Source organism: Panulirus ornatus, chromosome 41 (genome assembly GCF_036320965.1).
Source record: "Panulirus ornatus isolate Po-2019 chromosome 41, ASM3632096v1, whole genome shotgun sequence".
In the NCBI taxonomy this organism is placed as follows: domain Eukaryota; kingdom Metazoa; phylum Arthropoda; class Malacostraca; order Decapoda; family Palinuridae; genus Panulirus; species Panulirus ornatus.
Window position 1 is genome coordinate 14,869,775 of NC_092264.1, and position 22,585 is coordinate 14,892,359.

The following is a 22,585-nucleotide window of genomic DNA, read 5'->3' on the forward strand; positions in this document are numbered from 1 at the left end:
TATACACACGATACTAAAGCGCTCGATATATTGTACAATACAATTTTCAATAATTTCCAAAAAAAAAATATTAAGGAAAATTGACTCAAAAAATTTAATGGAAGAAAGAAAAATCCTAAAAATTAAAAACACAAGGTTAAAAAAAAAAAGATTTTTAAAAAAGAATCACAAGATTTAAAAAAAAAATCACACGATTTTAAAAAAAGAAACACACGATTTTAGAAAAAGAATCACACGATTTAAAAAAAGAATCACACGATTTTAAAAAAAAGAATCACACGATTTTAAAAAAAGAATCACACGATTTTAAAAAAAGAATCACACGATTTTAAAAAAAAGAATCACACGATTTTAAAAAAAAGAATCACACGATTTTAAAAAAAGAATCACACGATTTTAAAAAAAGAATCACACGATTTAAAAAAAGAATCACACGATTTAAAAAAAAAAATCACACGATTTTTAAAACAAGAATCACACGATTTTAAAAAAAATCACAAGATCTTAAAAGAAACTAAAAACTTAAAAACTTGTACACAAAGGCCTGGTCATTCAGAGCAACTCCCGAAAAAATGTTCTTTTCAAAATCTCGATATTTGACATTAACCAATGGACAGCAATTTAACACACCTCCCCCTGGGGAATTAACACCCCCCCACACATCCCCTGGGGAACCCATCTTCTCAAACAACCCCCCCCTCCACACCTTCCCCCAATTTGGAATCTATAATACCTCCCTTCCCTAATTTGGAATCTATAATACCCCCCTTCCCTAATTTGGAATCTATAATACCCCCCTGCCCTAATTTGGAATCTATAATACCCCCCTGCCCTAATTTGGAATCTATAATACCTCCCTCCCCTAATTTGGAATCTATAATACCTCCCTCCCCTAATTTGGAATCTATAATACCCCCCTGCCCCAATTTGGAATCTATAATACCCACCTGCCACAATTTGGAATCTATAATACCCACCTGCCACAATTTGGAATCTATAATACCCACCTGCCACAATTTGGAATGTATAATACCCCTTTCCCTCCCCCTTCCTCACCCCTGAGAGCAATGAGCCCTGGTGTGCCTCTTACCTGTACTGAGAGCAGATGTTGAGAAAGGGAGTCTGGAGGGGGAGTCTGACCCACATGGGTCACACACACTCTCCCTCCCTCCCTCACCCTTTAACACCCACAACCCCACCCAACCCAACCCCTCGACGGTAACCCTCCCTCCTCCTTTCAACCCCCCCACAACCCCACCCACCAGACGGTAACCACGCCTCTCCTCCTGTACTGTAGCCCCGGGAGCAGACGGCGGCCCACCTGGTCTCCAACCGCAGCACGGGAGCAGCTGTCGCCCTCATCAAGACGGTCCTCATGCACGCCAAGCAGGACCTCAGGCTCGTCAAGGACAACGTGAGTATACAGGGAGGGAACCACCACTCTCTTCTCATGAGGACGATCAGTAATTAGGTCATTTCATGGCCTCGTTAGGTCGTTAGGACTCCAGGTCGTCATGCAAATGGGCCACCGGACGAAAGGTAGTGATGGAAGGTGGACAACCCCCAAGACGAATGATTCTGGAACAGTCCGCTTGATCGAAGGACTCTGATCGAAGGACTCTGATCGGAGGACTCTCTGATCAAGGGACTCTCTTCGAAGGACTCTCTGATCGAGGGACTCTCTAATCGAGGGATTCTCTGATCGAAGGACTCTCTGATCGAAGGACTCTCTGATCGAAGGACTCTCTGATCGGAGGACTCTCTGATCAAGGGACTCTCTGATCAAGGGACTCTCTTCGAAGGACTCTCTGATCGAGGGACTCTCTGATCGAAGGACTCTCTGATCGAAGGACTCTCTGATCGAAGGACTCTCTGATCGAGGGACTCTCTGATCGAGGGACTCTCTGATCGAGGGACTCTCTGATCGAGGGACTCTCTGATCGAAGGACTCTCTGATCGAAGGACTCTCTGATCGAGGGACTCTCTGATCGAAGGACTCTCTGATCGAAGGACTCTCCGATCGAAGGACTCTCCGATCGATGGACTCCGATCGAAGGACTCCGATCGAAGGACTCTCCGATCGAAGGACTCTCCGATCGAAGGACTCTCCGATCGAAGGACTCCGATCGAAGGACTCCGATCGAAGGACTCGTGTGTGTATCCCTTCGTAGTCGGGGGATTTTAATCCGCAACATCCCCCATGCAAGACGATATTCGTGAGGGGGAGGAAAGAAAACGATTTTCATGAGGGAAAAGGAAAAACGATATTCATGAGGGAAAGAGAAAATGATTTTCATGATGGAAAAAGAAAACGATTTTCATAATGGAAAAAAAAACGATTTTCATGAGGGAAAAGAAAACGATTTTCATGAGGGAAAAGAAAACGTGTTTCATGAGGGAAAAAGAAAACGATATTCATGAGGGAAAAGAAAACGTGTTTCATGAGGGAAAAGAAACGATCTTCTTGAGGGAAAAGAAAACTATATTCATGAAGGCTAAAGAAAACGATATTCATGAGGGAAAAGAAAACAATATTCATGAGGGAAAAAGAAAACGATATTCATGAGGGAAAAAGAAAACGATATTCATGAGGGAAAAAGAAAACGATATTCATGAGGAATAAAAACGAATTTCATGAGGGGAAAAGAAAACGATATTCATGAGGGGGAAAGAAAACGATTTTCATGAGAAAAAAAAAAAAAGGAAACGATTCGCAGAGAAAGCTAGAGGTCACGGCAGCCTGGGGTCAAGGTCAAGTGTCCATGAGTCTGGTGAGATCAAGGATCATGAGAGGTCAAAGTGTGAAAGTGAGGGAGAGAGAGAGAGAGAGAGAGAGAGAGAGAGAGAGAGAGAGAGAGAGAGAGATTACCTGACCAAGAATCGTTTTCCCTTAGCTTAAGGTACCACCAGCTGGTCACGGCCAAGCGTGTTCCACACTTCACAAATCACTATAGGTTATATATATATATATATTTTTTTTTTTTTTTTTTTTTTTTGCTTTGTCGCTGTCTCCCGCGTTTGCGAGGTAGCGCAAGGAAACAGACGAAAGAAATGGCCCAACCCACCCCCATACACATGTATATACATACGTCCACACGCAAATATACATACCTACACAGCTTTCCATGGTTTACCCCAGACGCTTCACATGCCTTGATTCAATCCACTGACAGCACGTCAACCCCGGTATACCACATCGCTCCAATTCACTCTATTCCTTGCCCTCCTTTCACCCTCCTGCATGTTCAGGCCCCGATCACACAAAATCTTTTTCACTCCATCTTTCCACCTCCAATTTGGTCTCCCTCTTCTCCTCGTTCCCTCCACCTCCGACACATATATCCTCTTGGTCAATCTTTCCTCACTCATTCTCTCCATGTGCCCGAACCATTTCAAAACACCCTCTTCTCTCTCAACCATGCTCTTTTTATTTCCACACATCTCTCTTACCCTTACGTTACTTACTCGATCAAACCACCTCACACCACACATTGTCCTCAAACATCTCATTTCCAGCACATCCATCCTCCTGCGCACCACTCTATCCATAGCCCACGCCTCGCAACCATACAACATTGTTGGAACCACTATTCCTTCAAACATACCCATTTTTGCTTTCCGAGATACTGTTCTCGACTTCCACACATTCTTCAAGGCTCCCAGAATTTTCGCCCCCTCCCCCACCCTATGATCCACTTCCGCTTCCATGGTTCCATCCGCTGCCAGATCCACTCCCAGATATCTAAAACACTTCACTTCCTCCAGTTTTTCTCCATTCAAACTCACCTCCCAATTGACTTGACCCTCAACCCTACTGTACCTAATAACCTTGCTCTTATTCACATTTACTCTTAATTTTCTTCTTCCACACACTTTACCAAACTCAGTCACCAGCTTCTGCAGTTTCTCACATGAATCAGCCACCAGCGCTGTATCATCAGCGAACAACAACTGACTCACTTCCCAAGCTCTCTCATCCCCAACAGACTTCATACTTGCCCCTCTTTCCAAAACTCTTGCATTCACCTCCCTAACAACCCCAACCATAAACAAATTAAACAACCATGGAGACATCACACACCCCTGCCGCAAACCTACATTCACTGAGAACCAATCACTTTCCTCTCTTCCTACACGTACACATGCCTTACATCCTCGATAAAAACTTTTCACTGCTTCTAACAACTTGCCTCCCACACCATATATTCTTAATACCTTCCACAGAGCATCTCTATCAACTCTATCATATGCCTTCTCCAGATCCATAAATGCTACATACAAATCCATTTGCTTTTCTAAGTATTTCTCACATACATTCTTCAAAGCAAACACCTGATCCACACATCCTCTACCACTTCTGAAACCACACTGCTCTTCCCCAATCTGATGCTCTGTACATGCCTTCACCCTCTCAATCAATATCCTCTCATATAATTTACCAGGAATACTCAACAAACTTATACCTCTGTAATTTGAGCACTCACTCTTATCCCCTTTGCCTTTGTACAATGGCACTATGCACGCATTCCGCCAATCCTCAGGCACCTCACCATGAGTCATACATACATTAAATAACCTCACCAACCAGTCAACAATACAGTCGCCCCCTTTTTTAATAAATTCCACTGCAATACCATCCAAACCTGCTGCCTTGCCGGCTTTCATCTTCCGCAAAGCTTTTACTACCTCTTCTCTGTTTACCAAATAATTTTCCCTAACCCTCTCACTTTGCACACCACCTCGACCAAAACACCCTATATCTGCCACTCTCTCTCTCTCTCTCTCTCTCTCTCTCTCTCTATATATATATATATATATATATATATATATATATATATATATATATATATATATATATATATAAGGGAAGAGTGTGGATGAGGACATAATGAGATGTGACACAAGATGTCCATAGACTTTCATGGTCTACCAGCGGGCCATGAGTGGATGATGAGGGAGGGGGTAAGTCAAGGCTACACACGTCCCTCCCCCCACAGCAGACGACGAGACAGACTGAAAGCTACGTGAAGATTACTGAGAAAATAATCTGATAATTGTAGTAAATGAAGAAATAATTTGATAATAAAGTGAGACAGAGAGAGAGAGAGAAAGACAATGGCTCAGGGGTTATACAAGAAGGGAGGAATTATTTGAAAGGAGAGAGAAAAAAAAGGGAGCAAATTATGGATAAAGGAGAACTCAACAGTAGGAAAAGAGAAGAAATGCAGAGAAACGAAGATTATATATATTCCAGTAGTTTCCGCTCACAAACGCGCGGCGGTGGCCCGCTGGCTGGTGGGTCCCCTCATCCAGCACAGTTTACTACATCATGGCGGTAATGTGGTGGTCAGACCCGTCATGATGGCTCACGCCTCTCCTCTCATATTAAGGCTAATCATAGCTCCTCTTCCTCCTCCCTCCCTCCCTGCTCACTTCCCCCCTTCCCTTTGTTTCGTCTGCTGGACGACCCGTTGTTTTACGACGGTCACGTTGAATGTTTTACGGTTATCTACGACGTCCAGGGCATATTGACGAAGTGCGAGGCATACTGACGAAGGTCGAGGCTTATTTTACGAAGTCCGGGGCATATTGACGAAGTCCGGGGCATATTGACGACGTCCGGGGCATACTAACGAAGTCCGTGGCATATTGACGATGTCCGGGGCATATTGACGAAGTCCGGGGCATATTGACGAAGTCCGGGGCATATTGACGAAGTCCGGGTCATATTGACGAAGTCCGGGGCATATTGACGATGTCCGGGGCATATTGACGAAGTCCGGGGCATATTGACGAAGTCCGGGGCATATTGACGAAGTCCGGGGCATATTGACGATGTCCGGGGCATATTGACGAAGTCCGGGGCATATTGACGAAGTCCGGGGCATATTGACGAAGTCCGGGGCATATTGACGAAGTCCGGGGCATATTGACGAAGTCCGGGGCATATTGACGAGGTCCGGGGCATATTGACGAAGTCCGGGGCATATTGACGAAGTCCGGGGCATATTGACGAAGTCCGGGGCATATTGACGAAGTCCGGGGCATGCTTGACAGCAGCTGGCGTTGGTGATGTGTAATCAAAGCAGCGGTACAAGAGCGGTCTTGGATATCCCAGTGCGTCTTGGATGTCCCAGTGCGTCTAGGATATCCCAGTGCGTCTTGGATGTCCCAGTGCGTCTAGGATATCCCAGTGCGTCTTGGATGTCCCAGTGCGTCTCGGATGTCCCAGTGCGTCTTGGATGTCCCAGTGCGTCTCGGATGTCCCAGTGCGTCTAGGATATCCCAGTGCGTCTTGGATGTCCCAGTGCGTCTAGGATATCCCAGTGCGTCTTGGATGTCCCAGTGCGTCTCGGATGTCCCAGTGCGTCTAGGATATCCCAGTGCGTCTTGGATGTCCCAGTGCGTCTCGGATGTCCCAGTGCGTCTAGGATATCCCAGTGCGTCTTGGATGTCCCAGTGCGTCTCGGATATCCCAGTGCGTCTAGGATATCCCAGTGCGTCTTGGATGTCCCAGTGCGTCTCGGATGTCCCAGCGCGTCTCGGATGTCCCAGTGCGTCTTGGATGTCCCAGCGCGTCTCGGATGTCCCAGTGCGTCTTGGATGTCCCAGTGCGTCTTGGATGTCCCAGTGCGTCTCGGATATCCCAGCGCGTCTCGGATGTCCCAGCGCGTCTTGGATGTCTCAGTGCGTCTCGGATATCCCAGTGCGTCTCGGGACGTTCACGAACGCGATGGCTTCCGTCAGTGACGGAGCCGAGGCAAAGGTCAGATAATGATGACGACGACCAACACCAGGACCCAGGACCCCACCTCTGGTTAATCTCTGGTATAAATCTTATAATTAAGACTATTACCCACTGTCTGAGGAGGAGGAGGAGGGGAAGCAAGCTCTTAGCCAAAAACTTTAATGGATATATAATTACTGTGTGTTTTTCCTCGTGTAGTTTTTTTTTTTTTTCTTTTTTTGTCGTCATTAAACTGGATTATCAGCAAACTGCAACAGCGGCAGATCGTATTTTTAAGCTGCTGGTCTTTGTTCCCGGCAAAGCGTATGTACGTTACACACAATGACAAAAATATCATCGTTTTATATATATATATATATATATATATATATATATTTTTTTTTTTTTCATACTATTTGCCATTTCCCGCGTTAGCGAGGTAGCGTTAAGAACAGAGAACTGGGCCTTAGAGGGAATATCCTCACCTGACCCCCTTCTCAGTTCCTTCTTTTGGAAAATTAAAAAAAAAAAAAAAAAAAAACAAGAAAGGGGAGGATTTCCAGCCACCCGCTCCCTCCCCTTTTAGTCGCCTTCTACGACACGCAGGGAATACGTGGGAAGTATTCTTTCTCCCCTATCCCCAGGGATATATATATATATATATATATATATATATATATATATATATATATATATATATTATCCCTGGGGATAGGGGAGAAAGAATACTTCCCACGTATTTCCTGCGTGTCGTAGAAGGCGATTGAAAGCGGAGGTAGGCTGCAAACCCTCCCCTCCAGTTTTTGCTTTTCCAAAAGAAGGAACAGAGAAGGCGGCCAAGTGAGGATATTCCCTCTAAAGCTCAGTCCTCTGTTCTTAACGCTACCTCGCCAACGCGGGAAATGGCGAGTATGTATGAAAAATATATGTATCGTAACACCCACACATACACACCCATCCACCCACCCACACACACACACACACACACACACACACACACACATCCCGCCATTAGGCTGAGGACAGAACGGAGGTAGAGAGTCCCTAATGACACACATTGACTTGCTACCGTGTGAGCCAGTACATGTCCTCTTGCAACACATCTGCCACGTACATCCCCCACAGACGGCTCCTGCCTTACTGTGGCTCTCCAGAGAAGCGCCAAGTGCCTGGTGCTTATCTCTTATCATGACCATCTTTAACGCCTGAGAGATAAGATCAGGAATGGGGGGAACAAATGCTATTCAAAGGACATCAAAAGATAAGAAATGAATTCCAAAATATGCTTTTTAGGGGGACACGAAAGATAAGAATAGAATTAAGAAATCCTATTTCAAGTGAAAACAAACAAGAATAAGAATTCCTTGATTACTTTTTATGAGGCGCGGAAGATAAGAGAATCCAAAACAAGTGTCTTATATGGGACATAAAAGATAATAGAATTCCACAAAATACTTTCTGAGAGTCAAGAAAAGATGCGAAAAATTCTTTGAAATTTGGTTTTTGAGGAAGATGAAAATTGGATATCATATTCGAAAGGGTTATGGATAACATTAGTGTGTGTCTGGGGGGCCTGGCTAGTGGTATACAATTCATCCTCGGCTGAGCGTACACACGTAGTCATCAGCGCCGTTAAAACCTCCCTACGTCAATTCAGATCACCCTTTTGAGGTACCTCTGACGGGTTTACGGGGGGGGGGGGGGGATGAGGTACATGGCGTTTACGTGGGTAAGTTAAGGCGTTGAAGGGGGCAAACCGACGGGGCCTTACGGGGCTGAGATAAGGTCTGACTGGCTGAGTTAAGGAGTTAACTGGGTTGAACCACAGAATTTACGGGGCTGAGATAAGGAGTTTACGGCGCTACGTAGGAGTTTATAGGGCTGAAACACAGTTTACAGGCTGAATTAAGGAGTTCACAAGACTGAACTAGAAGCTTACAAGGCTGAACTAGAAGTTTACAAGGTTGAACTAGAAGTTTACAAGGTTGAACTACGTGTTTACCGGTCTGAAACAGAGTTTACGGGGCTGAGATAAGGAGTTCACGAGGCTGAACTAGGAGTTTACCGGGCTGAAACAGAGTTTACAGGGCTGAGATAAGGAGTTTACGGGGCCACGATAAGGAGTTTTCTATTGGGGGGAACTCAGGAGTTTACGGGGCTCAACCACGGTGTTAGGAGTTCTCTCTCTCTCTCTCTCTCTCTCTCTCTCTCTCTCTCTCTCTCTCTCTCTCTCTCTCTCTCTCTCTCTCTCTCTCTGCACTTGGTCCAGTAGGCGAGGGGAGGCTGGTGCACCACCTCCCACAACAACACAACGGGAAAGCTTACCTCTACCTTCCCCCCACTCCTGACGCAGGTTTGGCTACCCTCCTCTCCCCCAGCGATACTCTGTCTACCACCGGCCTGTTCAACATAGCGGCCACACGCCGCTGTGTTAAGACCTGTGTGCCCTACGGTTCTACAACATAGCGCGCTGGTTGACGCCGCTATCCAAGGTTTTGTTCCCTCCGTCTGTGTAACATAGCATGCTGGTCGACGCCACTATGTTAGGAATACGTCTTCCCTCACCGGTGCAACACAGCATGCTGATGGCCACCGCTATGTTAAGGCTATGTTCCCATCAACAGTGTAACGTAGCATGCTGGTACTACAGTCCCAAGTGCACTTTCGTGTAATAATCACATCATCAGGGGAGACACAAGAGAGAAATATAACAGTCAGTTGATATAAAACGAAGAGACGAAGCTAGGACGCCATTTGGTAAACATGTGACAGTCCAAGACAGACAACAAGCGTATCATAAACTTATCATGTGGACAAGAAGGTGAATTGTTTACAAATCTTAACAATAAAGTTATCCAATTTGTATAGACCATCACTAATATTAAGATCATAATTCTTTGTGTATTTGATAATAAAAGATTCAATGCTATTTCTCGTGGTAATAGAGTTAGAGTTAATGACCGAGATGGCATTACTCCAGTCAATACAATGATCATAGTTTTGAACGGGATGGTCGTTACAGGTCAAGCCGCCAGTGAGAAGTCACCTTCAGGTCGCCTCTATAGCACTGGAGTATACAGGCCTCGTCGACGAACTCGCTCCAAAGAGACTCCACCCTCCCCTTGTTACTGACCCGTAGCGCAGCGCCGAGGGTGCGAGAGAGAGGCCCTCCCCCCTGCACAAGGGGTCGGTCCTCTGGGGGGGGGAGTGTTGTTACACAATAATGACCCACTGTGTGACCTACATGGCCATACGTCCCACTGTCACGGGCCAGAGGTAATGAGGCTCGCGCTCGTTACGCTGAGGACCAGGGCGTGACCAGTTACTAGGGCAAGTGTCGCGAGGGGGGCAGGGGAGGCGCCCTTGTAACCCGGCTGTCATGGGCTGTGGTAGACTGGATATAGGAGTGGCCTCGAGTGTGGAGGAAGGAGGCGTTGTGAAGGAGCGGCTGGGATGAAACAGCCATGAGATGAAGAATACACTCAGAGAGCTCATGGGTGAATAGATGGGGGAGGTTATGGGGCTGGGGGAAGCTGATGGACCAGTCATGGGTAGCCTGGATACCCTGGAGGAGACCACCCCATGATGAAGGGGTGATGTAGTGATGGTAGAGTGGAAGATGCAGTCATGGGGTAGCAAGACTGGGACAGACAGACCACACCACCCCATAACGAAGGGGGTGATGGAGGGGTCAAGTGATGAAGGGGTGGCGGTAACTGTCACAACGAGAAGTGGCGGAGACAAATGTGATGGGTAGATGGAAGAATGGGAAGCCACTGGAGATGAATGACGGGGAGACAGTGGAGGGAACAGAAGAGAGTCACACACACCCAGAGAGAGAGAGAGAGAGAGAGAGAGAGAGAGAGAGAGAGAGAGAGAGAGAGAGAGAGAGAGAGAGAGCAATTCACTGACTCTGCAGCCGACATCTTCTGTTTGCCAAATTCCCATGAAAACGATCTAAAAAAAAAAAAAAGTAGAAATACGTTTGATGTTACGATACCAATACACACACAAGGGGCATCATACCTTACGAGACATACGTCGTAAACTCCGTGCGACGCGTTGTACACACGTTATACAAGTCTGAGACGAGGAGCGCTTGTTGATGCAAAGAGGAAAACACACACACACACACACACACACACACACACACACACACACACACAGTATATAACCTTGTGATGGAGCAACACCAACATATCATTCCCAGTGCGAACAATACGAGGAAAAATGCAAGGCCTCCAGACCCAGCCAGAACACGAGCCGGAACCCTCATTAACACAAGGACCCCCCCATCAGCCAGGCGGGGGGCGGACACCACGATGGTGCCTAATTCCGGGTTAGGTGGCAGCTCCCACCAGCCCCTCGACGTGGAAAAGCCCATCACTCACAAGTGTGATCCAGGTTGCTCATGTTACTCACTCAGGGACAATGATGTGTAATGCTGGGATCCTGAGTGAAATTATATGGGTTGTGTGGTCTCCTTAGCTTCTGGGTGAGTGCGTTGGAGTGTGTTACTCAAGGGTTGTGTGGTATTCTCAGCTTCTGGGTGAGTGCGTTGGAGTGTGTTACTCAAGGGTTGAGTGGTATTCTTAGCTTCTGGATGAGTGTGTTGGAGTGTGTTACTCAAGGGTTGAGTGGTATTCTTAGCTTCTGGGTGAGTGCGTTGGACTGTGTTACTCAAGGGTTGAGTGGTATTCTTAGCTTCTGGGTGAGTGCGTTGGAGTGTGTTACTCAAGAGTTGTGTGGTATTCTTAGTTTCTGGGTGAGTGTGTTGGAGTGTGTTACTCAAGGGTTGTGTGGTATTCTTAGCTTCTGGAGGAGTGTGTTGGAGTGTGTTACTCAAGGGTTGTGTGGTATTCTTAGCTTCTGGATGAGTGCGTTGGAGTGTGTTACTCAAGGGTTGTGTGGTATTCTCAGCTTCTGGATGAGTGCGTTGGAGTGTGTTACTCAAGGGTTGAGTGGTATTCTTAGCTTCTGGGTGAGTGCGTTGGAGTGTGTTACTCAAGCGTTGAGTGGTATTCTTAGCTTCTGGGTGAGTGCGTTGGAGTGTGTTACTCAAGGGTTGTGTGGTATTCTTAGTTTCTGGATGAGTGTGTTGGAGTGTGTTACTCAAGGGTTGTGTGGTATTCTTAGCTTCTGGAGGAGTGTGTTGGAGTGTGTTACTCAAGGGTTGTGTGGTATTCTTAGCTTCTGGATGAGTGCGTTGGAGTGTGTTACTCAAGGGTTGTGTGGTATTCTTAGCTTCTGGGTGAGTGCGTTGGAGTGTGTTACTCAAGGGTTGTGTGGTTTCCTTAGCTTCTGGATGAGTGCGTTGGAGTGTGTTACTCAAGGGTTGTGTGGTATTCTCAGCTTCTGGGTGAGTGCGTTGGAGTGTGTTACTCAAGGGTTGAGTGGTATTCTGGGTGAGTGCGTTGGAGTGTGTTACTCAAGAGTTGTGTGGTATTCTTAGCTTCTGGGTGAGTGCGTTGGAGTGTGTTACTCAAGAGTTGTGTGGTATTCTTAGCTTCTGGGTGAGTGCGTTGGAGTGTGTTACTCAAGAGTTGTGTGGTATTCTTAGCTTCTGGGTGAGTGCGTTGGAGTGTGTTACTCAAGCGTTGTGTGGTATTCTTAGCTTCTGGGTGAGTGTGTTGGAGTGTGTTACTCAAGCGTTGAGTGGTATTCTTAGCTTCTGGATGAGTGTGTTGGAGTGTGTTACTCAAGCGTTGAGTGGTATTCTTAGCTTCTGGATGAGTGCGTTGGAGTGTGTTACTCATGGGTTGAGTGGTCTCCTTAGCTTCTGGGTGAGTGCGTTGGAGTGTGTTACTCATAGGTTGAGTGGTCTCCTTAGCTTCTGGGTGAGTGTGTTGGAGTGGGGTGTATCACTCAAGAGGTGAGTGGTATTCTTAGCTTCTGGGTGAGTGCGTTGGAGTGGGGTGTATCACTCAAGAGGTGAGTGGTATTCTTAGCTTCTGGGTGAGTGCGTTGGAGTGGGGTGTATCACTCAAGAGTTGAGTGGCATTCTAAAGTTATGGAGGGATGTGTTGGCCAGTGGCACATGAATCAAGACCAGAGAGGGAGAGGGGAGAATTCTAACCATCGGAAATGGACAATGGACGAGTACGGTGCATGATTAATCAAGACTAATACTCATGATTAAAAGGAGAGTAATATGCAGGACGAGAGCGTGTATACATATGTAAGAATATAACGAAATAATAATGAGGAGAGGAGAAGAGAGGGGTCGAAGTAATACGAATATTATGTAGGACGACGAAGAGAGAGGTCTCTGTGTGTGTTATATCATTGGCCAAGATTAATATCCTGGGCTGTTCATGATCACACGTAGTCTTGTTGTTTTTTTTACGATTAATGAGCAAAGCAGTGGCCCCGGACGACTGTGACACACACACACACACACACACACACACACACACACACACACACAGACACACAAGGGCCTCCGGGTACAAATGAAACGTCTGTGGGAACTGTGTGCATGACTGCCATGAATATCATTATAAAACTCAAAGATTTTTTTTTCTTTTTTTTGGTGTTCTTTTGTCTTTCATAAGGATTCATCTTGTCCCATGATGCAAGGTATATAAATAAATATATACGAGCGAGAACCTCGCGACCCAGGGTGAGCAGTGGTTGGGGGAGCGAAGTGAGCTGGGGAAATTCAAGGACAGATCTTTCGAAAAACATCTTTTTTAGGTCATTATTGTAAGGTATGAGGCCATGGCTTCTGGAATGTGACGTGTTAAGTTGGATCTGTGAGTGATGGATAAATATATATCTTGTCTTGGACAACCGCATGTTTACCAAGTGGCGTCCTAGCTGCGTCTCTTCGATGTACATCAACTGACTTATATCTATTTCTCTCCTGTGTCTCCCCTGATGATGTGATCATTACACAAAAGTGCACTTGGGAACTTATCGTGTTTCATTTTCCCCGTGGACTCATAGGAATATATATATATATATATATATATATATATATATATATATATATATATATATATATATATATATATATATATAGATAGATAGATAGATAGATAGATAGATAGATAGATAGATATATTCATTCATTTCATTCTACATAACCGCTGTTTCCCCGAGTCAGCGAGGTAGCGCCAGGAAACACACAAAGAATGGCCCATCCACTCATATACTCATAAACGCCCACATACGCGCATCCACATGCATTTCCACATCAACAAATACATACGCACACAGACATATACACATATGCATACTCATACTTGCCTTCATCCATTCCTGGCGCTACCCCGCCCCACAGGAAACAGCATCGCTACCAGTGAAAGTGGACGTGGTCTTTTGAATTACTCTAGGCATCCGACGACGATCAATATTCTTCGTTTTGTGGTCAATACTTGTGGTTATGACTGGACGGTGGCGGCTTTTATTGCATCAAACCCATTCCCTCCCCCGCGCAGGGCCCTAGACAGCAGCCCCCACGGTCCCCAGACTAAGCCTCTACCACCCACCCACCACCGTCTATGTGTGTGAGACGCCAGGCTGGCTGGCTGCTTCTGTCGACGTATGGTGTCGTGTGCGATCGTCTTGGCAGACTTTCAGAAGCGATGGGTGATGGTGATCTTCAAGAAGAAGAATAATAATGGCTTGAGGGCCACACAGATCTGGAAGAAGTTGAGGGGGTCAGTGACCTAGAACGTCCCATTGATGCAGGTCAGGTCAGGTTAGGTCTGACAGTCGATTTATGTGGGTGAGATTCGTGACTTTTCATCGGTGAGATGCACCATCCACCTCGCTCAGAAACTAGGCCGCGGTTGCCCAGACTAGGTCAGGTGTGACGGGAACTAAGGTCAGGTCTGGAAGGAAATAATGTCAGATTTGGAGGGAAATAGGAAGTAAGGTCATGTCTGGAGGGAAATAAGGTCAGGTTTGAAGGAAAATAGGCCACAGCTGGAATTGAGTAAGGTCAGGTCTGGAGGGAACTAAGGTCAGGCCTAGAACGAAATAAAGTCGGGTCTTCAAGGAAAGAAGGTCAGTACTGGAAGGAAATAAGGTCAGGTTTGGAAGGAACTAAGGTCAGGCTTGGAAGGAACTAAGGCCAGGTCTGGAAGGAACTAAGGTCAGGTCTGGAAGGAACTAAGGTCATTTCTGGAAGGAACTAAGGCCAGGTCTGGAGGGAACTAAGGTCAGGTCTGGAAGGAACTAAGGTCAGCTCTGAGAGAAACTAAGGTCAGGTTTGGAAGGAACTGAGGCCAGGTCTGGAAGGAACTAAGGTCTGGTCTGGAAGGAACTAAGGTCAGCTCTGAGAGAAACTAAGGTCAGGTTTGGAAGGAACTAAGGCCAGGTCTGGAAGGAACTAAGGTCAGGTCTGGAAGGAACTAAGGTCAGGTCTGGAAGGAACTAAGGCAAGGTCTGGAGGGAACTAAGGTCAGCTCTGAGAGAAACTAAGGTCAGGTCTGGAAGGAACTAAGGCCAGGTCTGGAAGGAACTAAGGTCAGGTCTGGAAGGAACTAAGGCCAGGTCTGGAAGGAACTAAGGTCAGCTCTGAGAGAAACTAAGGTCAGGTCTGGAAGGAACTAAGGCCAGGTCAGGAAGGAACTAAGGCCAGGTCTGGAGGGAACTAAGGTCAGGTCTGGAAGGAACTAAGGTCAGCTCTGAGAGAAACTAAGGCCAGGTCTGGAGGGAACTAAGGTCAGCTCTGAGAGAAACTAAGGTCAGGTCTCGAAGGAACTAAGGTCAGCTCTGAGTGAAACTAAGGTCAGCTCTGAGTGAAACTAAGGTCAGGTCTGGAAGGAACTAAGGTCAGCTCTGAGTGAAACTAAGGTCAGCTCTGAGTGAAACTAAGGTCAGGTCTGGAAGGAACTAAGGTCAGGTCTGGAAGGAACTAAGGTCAGGTCTGGAAGGAACTAAGGTCAGGTCTGGAAGGAACTAAGGTACAATTCGAAGGTAACGATCCGGTTTCTTCGCGGAAGGAGGTCATATCCACCCTGAGGTCTGGCTAGGGAGCTGCAAGAAGGTCGATATTCACAAGCAGCAGACTGTCTCCAGTTCTTACTGGTAACGTGATGATACTTTCTTGCATCCAGTAGAGTACCCTGTGGGTAGCCTGTGGGTCTGTAGAGTACCCCGTGGGTCTGTAGAGTACCCTGTGGGTCTGTAGAGTACCCTGTGGGTCTGTAGAGTACCCTGTAGGTATGTAGAGTACCCTGTGGGTATGTAGAATACCCTGTGGGTCTGTAGAATACCCTGTGAGTCTGTAGAGTACCCTGTGGGTCTGCAGAGTACCCTGTGGGTCTGTAGAGTACCCTGTGGTATGTAGAGTTCCCTGTGGGTATGTAGAGTTCCCTGTGGGTCTGTAGAGTTCCCTGTGGGTATGTAGAGTTCCCTGTGGGTATGTAGAGTTCCCTGTGGGTCTGTAGAGTTCCCTGTGGGTATGTAGAGTTCCCTGTGGGTATGAAGAGTACCCTGTGGGTATGAAGAGTACCCTGTGGGTATGTAGAGTTCCCTGTGGGTATGTAGAGTTCCCTGTGGGTATGTAGAGTTCCCTGTGGGTATATAGAGTTCCCTGTGGGTCTGTAGAGTACCTGAACCCTGGACGATGTAAAGTCTCTTAACAGTCCTGTGGTGACGGAGAGTCGTTCAGTGGGCGCATCTGTGGATCTCTCCGTGACGTTGCGTCTCGTGGGAATCCTCTGTGGACGTAGAGTTTCCGAGTGATGGAGGGGAAAGTCCCTTGCGTCCCGTGTAGAGTTCCTGAGGTTAGGATTTACGTAGAGTGCGATACGAACGATGCATCGCAGTCCGAAAATGTCTACCGTCTTGTGTGTGTGTTGTGTGTGTGTGTGTGTGTGTGTGTGCGTGTGTGTGCGTGCGTGTGTGTGACGCTGCGTCCCAAGTGGCTGGTGTCTTGTGGTTTGCAACCCATCTGACTGCTTTCTGCGTGGCTTGTCTCAGTGGGTCTTAAACTCTTCCCTTCACCACTGTCCATTTTCTCTGTTAAGCTCTGCCCTTCACCCCTGTCCATTTTCTCTCTTAAGCTCTGCCCCTCACCACTGTCCATTTTCTCTCTTAAGCTCTGCCCTTCACCACTGTCCATTTTCTATCTTAAGCTCTGATATTCACCACTGTCCATTTTCTATCTTCAGCTCTGCCCTTCACCACTGTCCATTTTCTATCTTAAGCTCTGATATTCACCACTGTCCATTTTCTATCTTAAGCTCTGCCCTTCACCACTTAAAGCTATTTCGTACCTGGATTTTCTTCTGACTTTAAAAGGTTGTTCTACTTCCATAAACCATTATTCCTCTCCCTCATCTTAATCTTCGTCAATCAGTTGGATCGTAATAGCTCGTCTCTTTGGCGGTCACCTTAATCGTCAATCTCTTCCCATTTTTCCCCATTCTCTTTCGTACCCGTTTTCTTTAAAATATTCAACTGGCAAGGCTAAAGAAAAATAAAAAAAGGAGGAGAGAGATTAAGACGAGAATCGTGTCTGATTAGCTGTCGCTTCGCTCATCCTTCTGCCTGAGGAGAACGCAAGTCAGACGCGGCTGCTCGTAGACCCACTTCTGGTTCCCAGGAGGTCCGCAGAGGGTACTCCTGGTTCCCTGGTGGTCAGCAGAGGGTACTCCTGGTTCCCTGGTGGTCCGTAATGGGTACTCCTGGTTCCCTGGTGGTCCGCAGAGGGTACTCCTGGTTCCCTGGTGGTCCGCGGAGGGTACTCCTGGTTCCCTGGTGGTCTGCAGTGGGTACTCCTGGTTCCCTGGTGGTCCGCGGAGGGTACTCCTGGTTCCCTGGTGGTCTGCGGAGGGTACTCCTGGTTCCCTGGTGGTCTGCGGAGGGTACTCCTGGTTCCCTGGTGGTCTGCAGTGGGTACTCCTGGTTCCCTGGTGGTCCGCAGAGGGTACTCCTGGTCATCTGGTGGTCCGCGGAGGGTACTCCTGGTTCCCTGGTGGTCCGCAGAGGGTACTCCTGGTCATCTGGTGGTCCGCGGAGGGTACTCCTAGTTCCCTGGTGGTCCGCACAGGGTACTCCTAGTTCCCTGGCGGTCCGCACAGGGTACTCCTGGTTCCCTGGTGGTCCGCGGAGGGTACTCCTGGTTCCCTGGTGGTCCGCGGAGGGTACTCCTGGTTCCCTGGTGGTCCGCGGAGGGTACTCCTGGTTCCCTGGTGGTCCGCGGAGGGTACTCCTGGTTCCCTGGTGGTCCGCGGAGGGTACTCCTGGTTCCCTGGTGGTCTGCGGAGGGTACTCCTGGTTCCCTGGTGGTCCGCACAGGGTACTCCTAGTTCCCTGGTGGTCCGCAGAGGGTACTCCTGGTTCCCTGGTGGTCCGCGGAGGGTACTCTTGGTTCCCTGGTGGTCCGCAGAGGGTACTCCTGGTTCCCTGGTGGTCCGCAGAGGGTACTCCTAATTCCATAGTGGTCCGCGGAGGTTATTTCGAAGGATGACCCAAGATATATAATGGTCTTCAAAAAGGGAAGGCGTGTTCCAGAGTCGTGTTCACGAGAAGGGTAGGCGACACCAGCATTTTACTCGCCAGACCAGATACTGTCCAGCGGAACTGTGTTCATTCCTATATCGCACGTCAATTTAGCATACATTTCCGAGGTGTTATGTCACAAGACTCCTCCCTTTTGGTCGTTGGTTGGCTCGTTCCACCAACTCCTGTCGCACCCTACAACGCCTGTGTGGCTCGTGGATGTGAATTGTCAGTTGGTACCAAGTGGGTGGGAATAAGAGAGAAAACAAATGGCCATGTTTTCCTCACGTCTGCAAGTGGGGCTGGCTGTCTGACTGGCTGTCTGGCTGTGAGGCCAACACCTTGACATATCTTCTGTCGAACACGAGGAGGAGGAGGAGGAGGAGGTACAAGAGGCGAGGGTAATTTAGGTAATCTTACACTCACGCTATGATGATGATTGGGGGGGGGGGGGGGGGGGACGAGCCATCCCCCCCTCGAGCCCAGACCCCCCCCTCCCCCCGGCAGCCCTGACCACTACACAGGCGACCATCTACTTGACGACGTAATGGCGGGGAAATTACATGTGTCGATCTTACAAACCCCCGAGCAATAAAGACGAGCTACGGAATGCTGGTGTGCCGCCTGCCGCCCACTGGAAGGACACGCTATGGTGCAGCGCCGTCGGGGAGGACGGAACGCAGACCGACGCAGACCGTCGCAGACCGACGCAGACCGTCGCAGACCGTCGTAGACCAACACATACCGTCGCAGACCGACGCAGACCGTCATAGACCAACACAGACCGTCGCAGACAGACGCAGATCGTCGTAGACCGACGCAGACCGACAGAGACCGTCACAGCCCGACACAGACCGTCGTAGACCAACACATACCGTCGCAGACCGACGCAGACCGTCACAGACCAACACAGACCGTCGCAGACTGACGCAGACCGTCGTAGACGTCGCAGACCGACACAGACAGTCACAGACCGTCGCAGACCGTCGTAGACCGACACAGACCGTCGCAGACCGACGCAGACCGTCGTAGACCGACGCAGACCGTCGCAGACCGACAAAGACCGTCGCAGACGAACAATAGACAAGACATAGTGAAAGTAGCAGTAGCAGCAAAAGTAATAGTGATAGGAAAATCTATGGTGGTCTGTGGAGGGTCGTCCAATACGCTGGCTGTACTTCTAATTCCCTGGTGGTCTGTGGGGGGACGTCCAACAAGGCTGGCTGTACCGCTGGTTCCCTGGTGGTCTGTGGAGGGACGTCCAACAGGCTGGCTGTACCCCTGGTTCCCTGGTGGTCTGTGGAGGGTCGTCCAACAGGCTGGCTGTACCCCTGGTTCCCTGGTGGTCTGTGGAGGGACGTCCAACAGGGTGGCTGCAGTTCTAGTTCCCTGGTGGTCCGCGGAGGGTCTTACAACAGCTCAGTGTACTCCTGGTTCCATGGTGGTCCGCGGAGGGTACTTCTGACTCCCTGGTGGTCCGCGGAGGGTACTCCTAATTCCTTGGTGGTCCGTAGAAGGTACTGCCGGTTCCCTGGTGGTCCACAGAGGGTACTCCTAATTCCTTGGTGGTCCGTAGAGGGTACTGCTGGTTCCCCAGTGGTCCGCAGAGGGTACTCCTGGTTCCCTGGTGGTCCGCGGAGGGTACTCCTGGTTCCCTGGTGGTCCGCGGAGGGTACTCCTGGTTCCCTGGTGGCCCGCGGAGGGTACTCCTGGGTCCCCCAGATCGAAAGCGACCTTGACCATTGGCTGGGATGACGGTGTGTGTGTGTGTGTGTGTGTGTGTGTGTGTGTGTACGCGTGAGGCACTCCAAGACTGACTAAATCTGGGGCCAGACGGGGTCTTGCTTCAGCCACTTCAGACCCTCTGGCCCCGCTGTGCTACACTCGACTGGAAGACCAAGGGGCAATTATTCGCGCTATCTTTAGCGTAAACGTCTGCGTATTGATTAAGTTAATTAACATTAACAGTGTGAATGGAACGCGAAACAAATCTGTGCGTCTCCCGTGAGTAGGTATATAAACAGGGTCGATTTGCGTTGAGTATATATATATATATATATATATATATATATATATATATATATATATATATATATATATATATATATATATATATATTATTTATTTATATTTATTTATTACACTTTGTCGCTGTCTCCCGCGTTAGCGAGGTAGCGCAAGGAAACAGACGAAAGAATGGCCCAACACACACACACACACATACATATATTCTCGTATATATATATATATATATATATATATATATATATATATATATATATATATATATATATATATATATATACGAATAAAGTGCATATGAACGCGCACCTTCATAGAACATACAAACCTCCAACAGCCAGGATCGAACCCGGGACCCCTGTGCGGTTAGCATGCCTGCCTCTTGCACAAGGGTCCCGGGTTCGATCCTGGCTGTTGGAGGTTTGTATGTTCTATGAATGTGCGCGTTCATATGCACTTTATTCGTATTCATATACCTCCGAGTTGAACAGTTAGGTTCGGTAAAACGCTATCAGCTGGCTATGTGCGTCTGTTCGGAAACAACCGGTATAGACCCCGTTGCTCACCATTGTGAGACGAAGGGTATTCGAGTACTTAGTATTTCGAATAGTTGTTTCCTATTATACAGTCCCATAGCCTAGCGGTTAGCATGCCTACCTCTTGTACAGGGGTCCCGGGTTCGATCCTGGCTATTGGAGGTTTGTATGATATATATATATATATATATATATATATATGTATATATTGGAAAGGATCACAATTTTGCGCGTGATCAAGATATTCCTATGAGTCCACGGGGAAAATGAAACACGATAAGTTCCCAAGTGCACTTTCGTGTAATAATCACATCATCAGGGGAGACACAAGAGAGATATATAACAGTCAGTTGATATACATCGAAGAGACGAAGCTAGGACGCCATTTGGTAAACATGCGATTGTCCAAGACAGACAACGAGCGTATCATTAACTTATTAAGTGGACAAGAAGAGGAATTGTTTACAAATCGTATCAACAATAAAGTTATCCAATTGGTATAGACCATCACTAACATCAACATCATAATTCTTTGTGTATTTAATAATGGAAGATTCAATGATACGTTAAGGGTCAAAACGACTGTAAATTAGGAGAATATATCACTTGGGAAATATTTGAGAAATAGCTCTGCGTCTTTCGTTCTTCTAAAGGGTGTGGGGGGGGGGGGGTATCATTATTTCCTTAATGAATTTCCTAATGTCAAATGATATTAAGCCAGCCATCAGTCACCACATATGTCGTACCTGCTCCAGAAAAGTAAAAAATATTGCTATAAAATATACGATGGTTGTTCCAAGGATATATATTACCTGCTACTGCTAGCGAGGAGAGATGGATGACCTAGTTAAGGGGACCTGGGGAGGTCTGTGTCCCAGAGATGACCTAGTTAAGGGACCTGGGAGGTCTGTAGTCCCAGGGATGACCTAGTTAAGGGACCTGGGGAGGTCTGTGTCCCATGGATAACCTAGTTAAGGGACCTGGAGAGGTCTGTGTCCCATGGATGACCTAGTTAAGGGACCTGGGGAGGTCTGTGTCCCAGGGATGACCTAGTTAAGGGACCTGGGGAGGTCTGTGTCCCAGGGATGACCTAGTTAAGGGACCTGGGGAGGTCTGTGTCCCAGGGATGACCTAGTTAAGGGACCTGGGGAGGTCTGTGTCCCAGGGATGACCTAGTTAAGGGACCTGGGAGGTGTTCAGGGTTCAGTGTGGCTTCGAGAGAAGGTTTATGGCTTAAGCCATCACTTGCTGGCTCAATATGACGTACGAACTGCTTGATGACGTGTACATCCCCGATTGGCGATATACTCTATGACGCGTACATCCCTGATTGGCAATATACTCGATGACGTGTACATCCCCGATTGGCGATAAACTCGATGACGTGTACATCCCTGATTGGCGATCTACTCGATGACGTGTACATCCCTGATTGGCGATCTGCTCGATGACGTGTACATCCCCGATTGGCGATACACTCGATGACGTGTAAATCCCCAATTGGCGATACACTCGATGACGTGTACATCCGTGATTGGCGATATACCCGATGACGTGTACATCCATGATTGGCGATAAACTCGATGACGTATACATGTGATTGGCAATATACTCGATGACGTGTACATCCCCGATTGGCGATACACTCGATGACGTGTACATCCTCAATTGGCGATAAACTCGATGACGTGTACATCCGTGATTGACGATATACCCGATGACGTGTACATCCGTGATTGGCGATAAACTCGATGACGTGTGCATCCCTGATTGGCGATAAACTCGATGACGTGTACATCCCCGATTGGCGATAAACTCGATGACGTGTACATCCCCGATT

General features: G+C 47.7%; 1 protein-coding gene across 1 annotated transcript in view; it reads left to right on the forward strand.

The window, feature by feature from the left end:
- The window catches only part of nompC (no mechanoreceptor potential C), a 334,011-nt gene that overhangs the window by 227,103 nt on the left and 84,323 nt on the right, over positions 1-22,585 (forward strand). The window contains exon 5 of the mRNA XM_071686202.1: positions 1,298-1,414. Coding sequence (XP_071542303.1) covers positions 1,298-1,414 — 117 coding nt within the window. The remainder of the gene's footprint in view (positions 1-1,297; positions 1,415-22,585) is intronic.